Raw genomic sequence first — 17,278 nt, 5'->3', positions numbered from 1 at the left:
TTAAAGATCTGTTTTTTTTTTATATACATATTTAAGTATTCCTGTACCTATCAATTATGTTTGATTTTTACGCAGCTGTAATCGAAATTTTACACGTGCAAACTGTGCATCGTAAACAAGGAAAAACGTACCAAACAGTGTACCACTGCACAGCACGACGTATTAACTCATCAACAATAATGTTATTAATTTCCACACGAATTCCTTATCCTCGTCACAATTATTTGTATTAAGGAGTGTGCGACTATGTTTACTGCTTCTAAGGATTCCGACGAAAGAACGCTGCCTTTTAATAAAAACAACAGGAAAACGGGAATCTAATATCTATGTACTATTATACATTTATACTCAATACCAGTTTTAAATAAAATTGGTAGCCTCTTTTTTTTTTTTTATATAAACACTTTAAATTGTAGACTTGAAACTATTTTCCTTTCATGGGACATTTATAATTTTCAAAATATTTTAACTGTCGACTGTTTATAAATATATATTTTTTTATTTTTTTACGATTTATTTATTTGGTATTTTTGTTTTTTGGTTCAAAAGTTTGAAAATTTAATGCTGCAAGGTTCACTATTAGGCATATATATAATTTATAGATTATAGACCATAGGCGCAATTTGAGGAGGGTTTGGGTGTGCTTAGCACCTTCAATTTTGAAATTAGCACCAGCATAGGCGTGCGCACAGGGGGGGCCGCCCCCCTGCGGCCTCTTGCTTTTTCTTTAATAAATACATAGATATCTATATTATACTAGATAGGGAACATTTTTACATTTTACATGGAAAAAGCTAAGCCAGTTTTAATCTAATAGCACATATATAGATAATAAACTAGATTGCTAACTGTTGTTATCGATAATGGAGAGATTTGAAGCCACGAAATCGGTAATCGCCATTTTTAAAAAGAGCAGCTAAACGCTAATAAGACAGAATACAATATCATTATTCATTACTATAATATATTTATATTATGTGTCAGGGGGACTTAGGGGGCTCAGCTCTCCCAAGTATTTCAATAGACCCCAAAAAATCGAAGGTAATATGTTATACTTCTGTATAAAAAGGTGGTGCGGGGTCACTTTACATTGGCTTATTATAGCCCCCCTAAAAATCTAATCAAATTTCTGCTTATGCTAACAAATTTTGGACAGTTAATAATATAATTTTTTGATCAATATTTTTTTATTAATTAAGTATGTTTATTAGGTATTATTAATAATAAAAAAATTTAAATATTGTTCAGTAACTTAAACAAATTTTAGAGTGCATTAGATGCATGTTTACTGTTTAGGCTCTCCTCTATCTTTAATTGATACAAAACTATCGATTATACAGCATTCACAGTTAATATCTCGATAAAAATGCTTGGCAATATATCCACATATATAAAATACAATATATTGTCAATATTCGCATTATAAAAACTACCATTAGATACAGTCATGACTGGGCAGTATCTTAGATACTAGTATTTAAGATTTGTATCTGAGATACAATTATATCTTGTATCGTGAATTTAAATACTTTTTTGACTTGTATCATATTATAGTTATATCCAAAAGTAATTGACCATTTATCTGATATCAGCTAGCGGTCTATTTTTTTTATCACAGTGTATCTATCAACTACTTTATTTACGTTATTTCACTATTTTTTATAGGTATTTATGTATTATTATGCTGTTTCAGTTTCAAACTATTATTATTATTCATTTTTATTATAATTATGTATTATTATTATATATAATAGCTAATATATTTTAATACCTTTATATTTTATTTTTATATTTGCATATTGAATTAAATAAATACTTTATAAAATTAACAATTAAATATTTAATTATACTAATTACTAGTATTCATTAGTACAAGAATCTTTTAAGGCCCCCCCACCTGCGGTCAAAGTCTGCGCACGCCTATGAGCACCAGCAAATGGTTTCACGTTAATTTATATTTTAATAGTAATAGGTATCCATAAGCTCAAAATAACATTATAAAAAAAGATAGAGAAGCTTCAGCACCCTCAGTTTTTTCATTGAAATTGCGCCTCTATTATAGACATTTAGTCGACAACAGTCTCTGAAAATGCAGTTGCAGTCGACGGATAATCAACAATTTGTTAAAAATATCGAAAATATATAAACGCAAATGGCACTCATCACACAGGACACAGTCTTGTTCAATGAAGCCCATTATCATTTTAAGCCCTTACGTATTTTTTCTATTTTCCACAGTTGAATTTTCAAAGTACTATTATTGCTTATACATAACGAGAAGGCATACAATTATTCATACTATTCTATGGTACGTTGCCAGACACAAATCAAAATCTATAGATTTATGAAGTATATATACCTACTTTATACAGCGAAAGTGAATTTTCTTTAATTTTTATTCCAAAATATGTTTTACCGACAGATTAAATTAATTTGAATATAAAAAAAAATAATATTACTACATACAAAATACAAGCATCTACTAAAACACTTAGTAGATATATATAACTTGTTTTTTCCAGGATTCTTTCTCCTATACGGGTTATACCGCTAAAAATTTTAATAGCTGTTTAAAATAAATAAGGTTAATAAACTAAACTCTTAAAACGATATAATTATACAAATATATTAGCGAAGTCTTAGTGAAATTGTGCACTATATATTGACCTATTCACAGTGACGTATACAAGGCGGACGTGGGGGTTAGATCCTCTCCATTGACTTTTTGTTATTTTTTGTTTTTGCTTACATTATACAGTATGCACTATAATGTAATATTTTATGATATTATTATGATCTATCGAGCAATTGAATTTTGACAATTTTGTCAATACTGAATACCATTATAATTTTATTTTATTTGTAGCAAAGCAATGTTTATTTAGTCGAAATGGTCAATGACGACTATGATTATACTTTATTATAGCTTATCTCATTATTTATAGAGACAATACTTTTTTTTTTATTTTATTTTAAAATGAATATTTACAATCTGTATACGCATATAATAAATAAGTAAATTTTGAGGGTTTAAATTAAAATACAGGACTTGTAGACTTGAGTGAAGGGAGTGACACCACAAGACAAAACTTTATATTATATAGTATATATGTATAGTGTATTCTATATAATATATATACTATGTATGTAGGCTCGACTAAAAGAGCTATGTTTCCATTGTGAGTCTGTGTTTAAAATATTATCAGATATTACCTGTCGTTGTTATTAAGTTATGAGAAATGACTAATGAGATCTTTTTCGCTACGGGTTTAGTTCACCGCATACATAGTACGTACCTACCATACATTTATCTGAAATTAAAAAAAAAAAAGACACTTACGGGATAGTTGAAAATGTGTTGAAATTTTTTTGTAACAGGAACGGCTAAATAGCCTAACATTTATTATGGCAGTTAATAGAAATATTTAATTACAGCAGAAGTTTTAGACTAACTAGCAAAAAAAAAAAAGCAAACTAAATTTGTTATAATTTAATTATTATTTATTTTATTTATACATTTAATGATGTAGCATTTTATAGTACAGTAGTTTTGACTTTATGGAGTATTGGAGTGGATAATCGTCCATATTGTGTTTAATATACATTTTGAATCAATTCAAATTATATTCATAGTTCCTATATTTTACTACCAAAGTACCAAAGTAAAAAGTTTTGGGAGGGCAGAGGAACTTAATTTTTAATCTTTAAAACACAATAGAAAAATTGAGGGTGGTTTCTAGTAGTTTTAATTCTTTAGATGAGTCAAAACTTTTGACTCAAAAATAAAAAAATTCTAGTATACTTTTCTATATAATTTATTAAAATATGTAATAAGGAAAAACAAAAATAAAATTTAAAAAAAAGCGGGAGTTTTTACATAAGTCCGGACTCTGAAAAATATGATTTTGTTTTTTGCTATAGTTCAAAAATAAATAAATAAAGAGAGACTAAAATTATTATTAAATTTTTCAAAACATTTTTGCTCTTTTTTGTTATATTTATGTAGATGTAGACTGTCTACAGTAGACATTTTACATTTTCAACATTTTTAATTTTTTGTTTGATAAAATTGTTGTTTGTGAGTAAAAAGCACGGACATTTAGTAAGATGTACGTCATAAGTTTTTCTTACAGCAACCTAAAAATATTAAAAATAGTTCGTCATAATTTTTTTTTATAAGTGTTAAAGCTCAATAATTACAAAATCACGAAATTATGTATAAATCATGTTGTAAATAAAAATATATAGAATTTTTAATTTTCACACCTATATGGCTTGACAATGAAACACAAAATTTCTTTTAATTTTATTCTAATGGAAGTTCAAGAAAAGTTTAATTTAGAGCCACATTTTTCGTACATTTTACATATTTTTTTAATTGTATATTTAAAATGTTGATAATTTTAAATATTCAAATTTATTCTCAAACAATTTTTAATATTTTGTTCAACACAAAAAATATTTTTCGTAGAAACATTCCTCTATAAGTCTAGCTATAACTCAAATTATCATTTTACAATTTTCCATGCACGTCGCACAATAAAGTTTCAAAATATTTATATTAAAGTAATTTAAATGTATACAAAATACATAGCCACAATTTTCGTAATATGTATTTAAATTTTAAATTTTCATAAAATGTATCAAAATCACGAAAATTTTCAAATTATATTTTATTTAAAAAAGTATTAAATTTTAAATTTTAAAAACTATAATGCCCGAAATATAATAGTACAGTGTTCATCTAAAAAATAACGTTTATTAAAATAAAATAAAATATCCGTAGAAGGACTTGAAACTTTCTGTTATGGTGTCTTTATTACTTTTAATTCATATAATGCAATTTTTAAAGTATTTTTATTAATTTTAAGCAATTATTATAACCTATTAACGTTGGTATTGACTTAAAACTTTATAAGTTAATACTTAATAATAGGTATAGTAGTATTACATAAATTATTATTATTATAAAATATAATAAATAATTTGTTTTTTTGAAAATTTTAGTTTAACCTTATGCCGTATTACTTATAGAAAAATAAATTTCTATCAGTACTATCTACCGTTGTCCGTTGTATAGCTAAGCTTTTCATTTTCTCAATAAATAAATTTATATTCAATGCATTATAATAATTAACATTATAGTTCTATAATTACAATTATACAATGTATTATTTTTTGGGGATTATTTCTATTTATGCTTGTATGTATTTAATTTGCTAATACAGTATAAGATCATACTAAAATTTTCAAAAAAACAAATTAGTTATTATATTTTATACTTTTATAGTAATAATAATTTATGTAATATTACTATAGCTATTATTAAGTATTCACTTATAAAGTTTTAAGTAAATACCATCGTTTTGTGTAAAGACACTTGACTATAGTCAACTATAAATATACCTTATACACGTGAAAATTAAAAAACATTGACATAATTTTAGAAATAAATTGGCAACAAATAAACATTCGATAGTGATAAAATATCCATAACCAGTTTCATGCATATTTAATTTAAAACAAACAGTAATAATTTCCCTTTATGTTAATTTTAATGTGAGTTCAAGAAATATAATTTATATATTTTCATGGTAAACCATATTGCACGAACAAGTTGTCCTGATTGGATTACGATCTACGGCTAATGGAACCACTTAAAAAATTACAACTAGTACTTATAACAAATCATAAAATATAATACCAACTGACCAACCATAAGTGCAAATTTAAAACAGAAAACATTAATACGAAATTACAATCGTGCCACAAAGATATTACTTACCATGAATCCATGAGTTACCTATATTAAGTTTTGTGTTTGATTTAAGATAAATTGCATCATCATTATTATTATGATTATGATTATTATTACATAGTATCATTATTCATATAAAAATATTACAGTATATACAGATATACAACACGGGATGAAACTTATGAAAGTAACGAGAAGGAAAGGAAATTCAACTATTCGGTATTTATTTTTGTTACAAATCGTAAAACTATTTACTCTTTACTGATTTTAATAGATAATAATAATTTACGATAGATTATATAGACGTTTTCTGTAATCACTATAATAGATAGATTATGTCATATATATGTGTGTTTTATATTGATGTATCATTAATTCCCATTGTTACGAATATATATACACATACATTTAATGGCGTTTTATCAGCTCACACAACACAAACATAATATTTTGTTTTAATTTTTCAATATCTAATTACACTAAATAGGACATTATTAAGTGACAGTATAAATTATGATACAAGTTCACAATGTTAAAGGATACAAACAGACTTGAACAACATTATTCTTAATAGTTATTATGCATTATATTCTTATTATTCTTATTAGGACATAATCATTAAGTTACTCGACGAAGCAGAAAAATAGATACAACTTTTTTCTTTACAAGGCCTAAACATATTTTATATAATTATTATACAAAATATTATTATAATATACAATATAAAAATAATATAAGTACATATTATTATGTACTTTTTTTCAATGATATGTTTTTTTTTCTAACAAAGTAACAAATATTTATAATTATTAAGTATTATGTATATGCATTTGTATAACTAATAATTTAATTCAAACAGTAACCAATTGCTTATTAGAAACAATCAGAAATGTATATATTATATTTGAAACATTTCATCTTGGTACAAGATACAAGAATTGTCCTATTAGGCGGCTTTTACTGTTTAGCCTTACTCAAAATAAAACAGAATGTTTAGATATTATTATAATAATAAACTAATAAGTAATAACCAAAAATTTGTTTCATAAATAAATAATGAGTATTTCATTGTTTTATTTGTTATTTAAAAATGCGTAATTGATGGTGAATAAAGGAACGGTAAGCGTATTTCGTATATAAGTAAGTATATAACATCATAGCCACGGACGGTTGCAGGTTTTAGCAGAATATTATGATTTACAAAAATGTAATTTTTTGATTTTTAAAATGTCATAATTTTGTTTTGTTTTTTTGTTTTTGTTACATTTGTTACAGCCAAACGAGATGAATTGTCAAAAAACAGCGTCGGATATTAACGCGTTTTTGTCGAATCTAATGGGCAACGAAAATCTTCCGGATACGCGTTCGTTAAGCGCGCACGGACGTTCTTGTCAAGCGATTTTCTTTCGTATTCACGTTCCGAGCGTACCACTACCACATTGTCCAGTTTTCGGATGTTTGGCAAAAAATGGATAACTGTGCTCCGATAACACGAAATTTCGCACATAGGATTGTTATGCAACGTCAATGTCCGTAATTTCTTCAGATTCCGTAGTTTGTATGTGTCCACAAAGTCTTGAATGTCGTTCCTGTGTAAGTACAACATCGACAGATTTGGAAAAAGCAGAAATTCCTGGAACCATTTATACCACGAAGGGCATCAATACAATTGTATAGTATACGTCATGATTCATGATTTACAATTTACACAAATTAGAAGATAAAAATGTTGTTAGTATACAAAAATGTATTAATATGCTAAATTTGGAATCTGTTAAAAGTGACCTTACATTTATTCAATCTCATTTTTTTATACTAGTGAAAAGTATAAAAAATTTGGAACATTCTAGTTTAACTTTGTGTGATTCTACTCAAATTGTAAATAATGTTATTTTGGCTATGGAAAAAGTACCAGGACAAAAAGGAAAAATAATTCAAGAAAAATTGTTTTATTTAATTGAAAAAAATGTTGGATTCCAAACCGCGAAGCAGATAACAGCAATTTTGTCAGGGAAAGAAAACAGTATCATGCCATCAAACTTAACTCCTTCTATGTGTTCATGTATGAAGTTTGCACCAATAACTTCGGTGGATGTGGAAAGGTCGTTTAGTACATATAAATCAATTCTAACTGAAAAAAGAACTTCAATGACATCAGAAAATATGGAAAAATATATTATTGTTCACTGTTTTGAAAATTATTAAAAGAACCTATTTTAATATTTTAATTATATTGTTCTGACAAGTTTTAAAATTTATATTATTATTTACTAATGTTTAAAATATTTAATTTTTAAAATATTTGTAATTTTTTTAAGTTATCTATTATTTTTTGAGAGTAATTTCAAATGATCTAAAATATTTATAGAGGATTTTAGTTTTTTTTTATTTGTATTCTCTTTTTTAAGTTTCCTAAAAGTTGTAGATTGATTTAATATATAGCAGTGGATATTTTCAATTTTTTTTTTGTTTTTGATAAAATATTTAGAATTTTCTTTGGGTAAAAGTATGGGTTTTTTAAAAAAAAAAACACATTTTTTAAAGTTTAAAATAATGCATATAATTGCATATTTAGCCACTTTTTCTTTGCATATTTGCATCATATTTGACACTTTTTAAATGCATATAAATCCGGGCTCTAGTCATGAATAATCTATAAAACAAAATATGAGGGAGCTGGGGATCTAGAGCGTACCATTAGTACGTAATCATTTTCAACTTAAATGTTTTCATAGCCATCGTGTTGGGTAATGTAGAAAGTTCGCTTCAAATATTTCAGAAGTCTTACAAGAAAATTACATAATAATTCATAATATCGGTAAATGGTAAATGATAATAAAATATTTATAAACAATTATTATGTATACTACTAAGGATAATATTTACTTAAAAATAGAGTTATATGTAACAAAAAAGAAAAAAAAATTGGTAAAAACATTTTTCTAAGCATTACAATACCAAAAAAAACTTTTTATTTATAAATAAAATTCAATAACATTTTGGAATTATAAGATCTAACTTTATAATTTAAGTATCTAATAATATAATATGATATTTAAATATAATATTTATAATTTAATTTTAAATATCAATTTAATAATATTATTATTAAATAATAATATTTTGTTTGATAAAATATGATAGATTTATTTTACTAAAACATGTTTAATACAATTAAAAGTACCAAACTACCAACAAATCAATCAAAAATTCAAAACTAGAAATAGTTAATTTACCTAGATAGGAATACAGTTTATCTTAGATGACAATCAGATACTGAGATACCTAATATCTTATTTATCTAGATGAGATAAAGATGCTGTAGTTTTATCTATATATTACTCAGTGCTCAACACTGATTGTAGTACATATACTTACGTCACTGATTGATGTTAGATTATTGTCGGACAAATCTAACCACGAGAGGTAATCAGCCATTTCGAATAAACGATCAGCCAAATTCCGTAGACCATTGACGTTTTTCAAATAGTTTTTGTTCAGCCAAAATGAACCTGTTTTGTAGCGGTTGCTTTTTAGGTTTTTCTTTGGCGCTCCCCGTACTCTCAATGGCAATGGCTTTTCGTTTCCGTTCAGCTCTGAAACAACACATAATTTGACGAATGTTTAGAATTGTTTTCTATTACTATTTATACATTAGCTGTGATATATATATATATATATATATATATATATATTATTATTATGTATTAGTATTATTATAAAATAATATAGGTATAAAAGCTGTTTAGTGTAAACAACACAATTTATATTATTATTAAAATATAAATAAATATGTGTATTGTGTAGGTTTAATAGAATATAAACTAATTATCTTTTGTTATAAGTAAAAAAAACTTTTCTTTCGTTTATTGTTTTGATTTTGCTTATTATTTATACTCAATTAACTCGATAAATTTATATAATTAATTAAATATTGTTTTTAGTATTTAACGCAATCACAGAAATCAAAAACTCTACATTTCCGATGCAGTTCTTCACTAATTTATTCATATGAAAAAATACTTTGGTCATTTATATTCAACATCTACCGAGTTGATGTCGGTTTGCACAAATTTGGTTTTTACACTCGAATTACGCGCGTACTGCTTCTTCTTGACCATTATTCTAGCCATTTAAGTATTTTATATTAATTATTATTTTTTTGTGATTCAACCTGAAATGATCATTAATATGAATTGTTAATAATCTAAAAATAGTATAAATTTTCTGTATTTAAATGTTAAATTGACCGATGTTGAAGTGAAGAAAAAACCTTATAGTATAGAGGTATGACATATACTTATAAGTAACTATTTCCGGATGGGACAAACTTTTTCAGGTATGAGATAATCACGCCATTGATATGAATAATTGCATCTGTATTCTATACTAACATATTTTCATATAATACTGTAATACTAATCAAAAAGAACTTGGTAAAATTAATAAGGCGTACCTACCTATGATATGGTTAATTATTGTTACGATTTGAAAATATACATAAGTACATACCTAGTGCCTACACAACTACCATCAATACGAACAATACAAATAGGTATGGGTAGCTCTTGGCTATGTATACCTTCAAGTGAAACAAGATTCCTGTAAGAAAAATCCAATGGTTTTGCGCATTTAAAATATTGATAGGACATGCTACACTTAGAATCGTCATCCTGTGACATTTGATAACACGTGTGTAAGTAATATTCGTTGTATTTCGTTAAAAGTTGATATGTTTATCAAAATGTGTGTGTGTATGATTTGCAGCGTAGTCGATTGTGTTTTTATTTGATCACGATGCACACGGGTAATTATATAAAAGCTAGTCGCCGTAGCCATGGTTACCCCGTTGGCCGTTGGGTTTGAATTTTGTAACTAATTAATTTTAAAATACTGTAAACCAAAGGCTCAACTAGATCGTCCATTGTGTGAATATGTCACTTATAAGCTATATATTTGCATCTCAAATTCTCAAGAATACTTTCGCTGGAAAATGTAGAAAAAAGATTTACTATAAATACAAATGTTACCTACCTACAATAAGGAAGTACAATGTGTCGGTACCTATTGGTCTTAGTGTCTACTGTCTAGTTATGCTCCATCAAAATGTTATACTATTGAAACAAACCATAAAATGCATTATGATTTCAAAATCCTATTCATGTGTACATGAAGGGAAATGTACTTGCACTGTCTGATTTTTTTTAGGCCAGGTAATAGTATTTTTTTCTATAAAGGGTTCGTTAATACACGTATACTGTCATGCCTGAATATTTTATTAAGTGTGACTAGTTAGTTAAATTTTTCTACCGCGCCCGTAAATCACCTGGTAATTCAATTACTTAAGTTATATTCTTCATTTTAAATTATTTTAAGAACACAAATTTTATTTAAAAAAAGGTGGGCAAATGAGTATCGTTCTGTCCGTTCTACTATACGGTAAGGTTTTTTCATTTAAGTATAAACTACCTTGAGGAACTTTGTATTCAATTTTCAAGCTTTAGCAGTAGTATGAAAAAGAAAGTTCATGACCACTCCACTTGCTCCATTCCCCCACCACTACTACCACTTCCTCACCACTGAACTGATATCACCTTTTTTCACCCCGCTACTGCAGTTTCAATAGAAATGTATACTATTTTATTACCTATAAAATACAAAAATCTCATAGTTTTGTTTACGTATATTTCAATTCAGCATTTTCATACTTACTGTTACTAATACTTATACCTCCCATTCCACTGTAATTAAATTATTGGATAATGCGTATTATTTTACTATGTAGGTGCGGTGGTGTTCAACCCACGAAGGTATTCTATGTGACTCGTAACACATTTTTAAAATAAAACAAAATATTCAAAAACAGTAAAAATATTATACAAAATACAGTTTTTTATTAATTTATGACTTCTTTTAAAGAATTCCAAAAATACAATAATAATAATAACAAAATAAAAAATATAAAAAAATTGGCTTGCGCTTTTTTTGTCGGATATATTCAAATAAAAATTTTACAATTTAATATCGATATCACCCATACTCTTATAAGTACGTATTGATCAAACTAATGTGTACCGTGTACCTCATCTAGAATCTTTTCGGTAGTCAATAAAAGATGAGAAAACAAATCCACTGTGGCAATATGTACTACATGTAGGTATACAATTTGTATACCTAATATATGTAACAAAATTATATTATTAGATTAAGATTGAGATTGAGATTATATTTGGTAGGCCACTAAAGGCCGCTCGAAGATAATTGTTTACCAAAGTGACAAACTGACAAGCCAAAAAAAAACGTTTGGCATCACTGATATAGTAGTATCATTGATTATAAATATTTTATTATTTAAAATCAATGGTAGTATATACTAAATATACTATACATATAATAATATAACTGCTTACTACGAGTAATATTATCAACAATAGCATTATATTATATATTACTTCGAACAGATTATGGCGATTGTGCCTCCCACAACTAAATTGTCATTGCCGGAGACCAAGATATTTTGCTTACTATATAGTATATAGTATAGACGTTTTTTAGAGTTTATTTATATAATTATATTTATAATAACATCTAAGAGTCAAAATTCATTTAGTACGTTTTCAATCTTAAACCGTTGAATACGCTCATTTATCGTTCGATTCAACTTAAAAATATCTAATTAAGTAATTTTAATTTTTAGCTGTACTGAAAGTTGTGAACTAAGTCGATATTTCACTGAGTTAATTATTATTATTATTTTATTTTTTTAATAAGTTTTTATTATTATTTTTTTAAATGGCAGCAACTTTTGTCTCGCGATTAGTGATTATAGGATTTTTACTTCCATCATCGTGGGGAGTGAGAAATAAATATGAAGAACAACTTCTCAGTACGGATGATTTAATAATTATATATGGTGTAGAATTGTAAGTAACTGTGAACCTGGTGTTTTTATTTATTTTTTTTTTTTTATTTTTTTATTTAATTTTTTTAAATTTAATCTTTTATTTTTAAGTGTTAAGAAACGTACTGAGGAAGCTGCAACTTGGGAAGCCGCGACTCGGGAAGCTGCGATTCGGGAAAATGTTAACGAAAGCGAAGAAACTTCAATGGAATCATCCGATGAAGAAGATCAATGACATATACTCACCAGTTTTTAGTACATCGGATCCTTAACTCGGTGATATATTTGATTTTTTAAACACTTTATATCTTTATTAAATAGATTTTCATGGGACGATAAAGATATAGGTATTATACCGATCGTTTATCATTATACGAATATATTACAGTTGGTGGATCGACATATTATTTGTATAGGTACTTGTACAAAAGTATTTTATGTTAGTATATACATCATATAATAATAATTAGGGCTAGGATTTCTACGCATTTGCATGTTTTTTTACTTAAGTACAAATTTATTGGTTATCAGATATATCCACGATTTGGCCTATTCTTGATTAAATAGTATAATTTTTTTTGCATATTTTGAACATAATGCATATAATTGCATATATATAAATTGTTGAGAATCTTGTTAATTTTAAATGGTATTTATTTAATAAACGTCTATAATTATTGGTTTATTTTTCGAATTATCGTAAATATACTACCTATTAAAACTAAAATGAACTTAATACTAAAGAAGAATAAAAGATTCAAAACATTTCTAGAAATGTGTAAAATTATAAACAGTGATTATAAAACGGAAGAAAAAGATGTTAATATTACTTTAAATCCGGGAACAAATTATGTCATTTAAATATGCTCCAATAAAATCGTGTGATGTGGAAAACAGTTTCAGCCAATATAAATCTTCGATTTAATCGCCTGTCGTTCACATTTGAAAATTTAAAAAACATAAATTGTTTTTGCATATTTTGGTAAATAAAATGCATAGGTATTTTACAATTTTTTACTAGGTACATATAAATCCTAGCCCTAATAATAATGATTACAATGAGTCTATACAGTCAAGCACTCGTATAAAATCGAGTGTTGAGTATATTTTACTGATATTGTTGGTTTTATTATTAATATTAAACATTTTTAAAATGTGTGCTGTTTGCGAGCATCATCTGCGGCTATAGACAGGTGAAAAAGATATAAAAAATGTTTCAGCTATTCTCAGTAGGGAAATAAATTACTCAGATAGGTATAGCTGAAAACATACTTGATTTACTACACCCTCTATTTCTAATAATACAAATTTATTAGGTGTGATTTTTTAATTATTGAGTGTATTTTATACATATATATTTTTTTTAATTATTGGATATATTTATTTTGTTATTTTTTTAAATTTTTAAATATATATTTTACAAATAGAAGTATACATATTAAATTGTTAATAAATAAACAGCTTAGTACAATACTATTTCTCAAATATGGATACTAAACTATACTCATAGTATTATAACTATAATAACACATAATATGTTATTTTACTATATTCATTATTCATAATTATATAATTATATATAATATAATAATTAATAATAATAGTAATTATATATTATGTATTATGACATATAATTGTCTATTATACGATTTTTTATTTAAAGAAACTCAATATAATTATAATATATAACAACGATATTAAAATTTCCAATAACAAATTTTTATTTTATACCTAATACATCCTTTTTGTTAGTTAATATTTATTCATTTTTAAGTTTAATGGGTTAATAGTAAATCCTATATGTGTATATTTTATAAACGCATATTTTAGTTTTATTTAGTACTATATAGAAGTCCCGAACCCTGATTATAATATTATTATTATATTATATTATATTATATTATATTATAATAGCTGTACTCTAGACATCACAAAAAAAATATACTTAACATAAACAAATTGTATACAGTATACTATATACAATATACATATATATAATTATTAACATAGATTATTATTGTTATATCGATGAATTACCTATACACATATTAAAATTGTTTGTTGTTTGTATATCAAATATAATACATGTATTATGTTCATTTTTATTTAACAAATAATTCTTTTCAGAACTATATAATCATAGCATGTGACCAAGACATTTATTTTGATACTTAAAATATAATATCACCCACGGTCATATTAGGTAATATAACGTATAATATACCGTGTGTTCACCAATTTAGGGAACACTGAATTTCTCGGCCGGATTATATTGGAATAAATCGAATTTTTTTTTTTACAAGCTATAGTGGCATATAAATATACATTTTCAGATAAATTTCAAATGTTTAATCCTCTCGGTACGTGCATGCGCAATACAACTTGCATTTTTTTAAATGTAAACCGGTGTTTATTTGATATCAAATGCGAATAGACTGAATTTTTAAATCATTTTGACCTATTAACCATGATTTTAAAAACAAAATTACCTGATTAACAGAATAAAAGCCATTTCAATATAAATAAAATTTAATTTAATTGGTTATTTTTTTTTTTTATATACATATATACGTGTTATAACTTTATAAGCTAGTTTAACATAATATGGATGTAAAATTATATTTTCTTAAAATAATACGTAAAAATATTCAAAAAGTAACCAATAATAAATAATTATATAGTTTTATGCATTTTATGAATCGTAAAAATGTATTATTTATTAAAACTGAAATGACTCTTATTCAGTCAATTTTGGTTTTAGAACCATGGTTAATAGGTCAAAAAAGTCTATCCGAATTTTGTATCAAAAACACCGATTACCATTTAAAAGAATGAAATTTATATTGTGTATGCGTGTACCGAGAGGGTTAACAATATGAAATTTGTCCGAAAATATATGTATTTATATACACTAGCTCGTAGAAAAATTCGAATTATTCCAATATAATCCAGCCGAGAAATTTAGTGTTCCCTAAATTAGTGAACACATGGTATATTATAAATTATAATATAATAATTATAAAACGTGCTATAGTGGTATAGTATAGTAGTATTAATGTATTATAATCTATAAAAAGTGCATATCGTGTAATTACTAATTATTGAAATCATGAATTGTTTTCTTCTGTCGGTAACTCGGTGTTATACAGAACAAACTGTATTAACAGTAAGTCGGTACCTATAACTAAATGCCAATTGATTTTTTTAGCTGATCCATTGTTATTGCATTAACACTTTTTTGTAAAATCTTATCAGTAGGTATATTTTTTTAACATATATGATTTTATGATCCAGCATTTCCATTACTTAGTATCATTCAGATGATGCAGTATTGCAGTAGCCGTAATTACAGCGGACATTCCCATTACTTATCACTTATAACTTATAAGTTATAACCTATACTTTTCGATATTATGATGCCGTTTGTAATTTGTATTACAGAAGGTGTAGTATCCCTAAATACTTTAGTAAAATATAAAATTTTATAATCATAAAAACGGCTCTACCGTTCTTATGCTGGTAGATCAATGATTGGAAAGAACGACGTTCATGAACTCACGTTCATATTTTTAGTGAAATACACGCAAACGTCACTCATTTTTTTTAAATAGAACGTAAACGTGAATGATGTTAATATTTTTAATGCATTTTTAGGACGTTCAGATTTATTTACTATTTTATAAACATTTGTATTAATATTGATTATTAATTAATATTTAATAATAATATTTTTCTATTTCAGTAGACGCCGCTTATAAGACTCGCGGATACAAGGTTCAGTTGCTTAGAAGACTCAAATTTCGTAAAAATTAATAATTTTTGGTTAAAATTTAGAAATAAGTTAGAAATAAATACAACAAATTTTATCGCTTATACTACAATTTATAGTGCGAGTTATAATAATTTTAATGTACAAAATGAGTACGAGTAGTAACAAACCAAAATTACAATTTTTTTCATAAATAATAAGTATGTACATACATATTTTATAATTTTTTATTAACATGTAATAATTTTTATACTAGTTGATAATATAATTTTTAATTTTTAATCATATTTTTTACATTTATTTATTAATAAGTGATATGTAATTTATTTATATTAAATTAGATTAAAATAAAAGCAAGTATGTAATAAAATAAAATTCAAAAATATGTAATTAAAATGTTTATTTTTTTTTCCTAAAGATTCATTCGGTTATAAGACTCACTTTGTGCTAGTCTCAAAGTGAGTCATATAAGCGGCGTCCACTGTATATTTATTATATTTATTTGATTACAAATTATTATAAAAATTAAATTTGTGAAATTCCAGTGAACCTCGACATACATCAATAATATTATGAATTTTAACTAATTAGTAATTTGTAATAAATTATTACAACTATTCAGCTAATTGTAATGAAAATGGTTTTAGGTACAGCGTATAGACCTATAGTTATAGTGACCAGACGTACTCTTTTTTGGCGTGTGTCCTAGTGTCTTTAACAATAGTGTTAAGTACATGATATTGTACTCTTTTTTTATAATTATTATGGGCTAATACGTGTTTATGTGTTTTTACTGTTTTTTATAATTTAATTATTAATTTATATTTTATGGTTCGACCTAAAGCATTCT

General features: G+C 25.5%; 1 protein-coding gene and 1 long non-coding RNA gene across 2 annotated transcripts; one reads left to right on the top strand and one right to left on the bottom strand.

Annotated features, from left to right (window-relative positions):
• Positions 1–7,018: 7,018 nt before the first annotated feature.
• Positions 7,019–10,440, bottom strand: LOC132928072 (leucine-rich repeat-containing protein 51-like). Its single transcript, XM_060992639.1, has 3 exons — positions 10,341–10,440; positions 9,137–9,354; positions 7,019–7,391 (listed from the first exon to the last, which is right to left on the bottom strand). Exons 1-3 carry the CDS (start codon positions 10,438–10,440, stop codon positions 7,071–7,073), a joined length of 639 nt encoding a protein of 212 aa, XP_060848622.1. The 3' UTR covers positions 7,019–7,070.
• Positions 10,441–12,386: 1,946 nt separating this feature from the next.
• Positions 12,387–16,595, top strand: LOC132927936 (uncharacterized). Its single transcript, XR_009661905.1, has 3 exons — positions 12,387–12,681; positions 12,771–12,935; positions 16,402–16,595. It is a non-coding gene; the product is annotated as an uncharacterized LOC132927936 (long non-coding RNA).
• The last annotated feature ends 683 nt before the right edge of the window (positions 16,596–17,278 follow it).

Source organism: Rhopalosiphum padi, chromosome 3, assembly GCF_020882245.1.
Source record: "Rhopalosiphum padi isolate XX-2018 chromosome 3, ASM2088224v1, whole genome shotgun sequence".
NCBI lineage: Eukaryota > Metazoa > Arthropoda > Insecta > Hemiptera > Aphididae > Rhopalosiphum > Rhopalosiphum padi.
This window is presented reverse-complemented; position numbering and strand designations above follow the sequence as displayed.

What these genes read in the sequence shown, in the direction of transcription:
- LOC132928072 (XM_060992639.1), bottom strand. Translation starts at nt 10,440, where the DNA reads ATGTCACAGGATGACGATTCTAAGTGTAGCATGTCCTATCAATATTTT. An exon ending in GAATCTTGTTTCACTTGAAG is followed by an intron (nt 9,355 to 10,340) that starts GTATACATAGCC and finishes GTGTTGTTTCAG; the next exon opens with AGCTGAACGGAAACGAAAAG. An exon ending in ATCTAACATCAATCAGTGAC is followed by an intron (nt 7,392 to 9,136) that starts GTAAGTATATGT and finishes AAATGGTTCCAG; the next exon opens with GAATTTCTGCTTTTTCCAAA.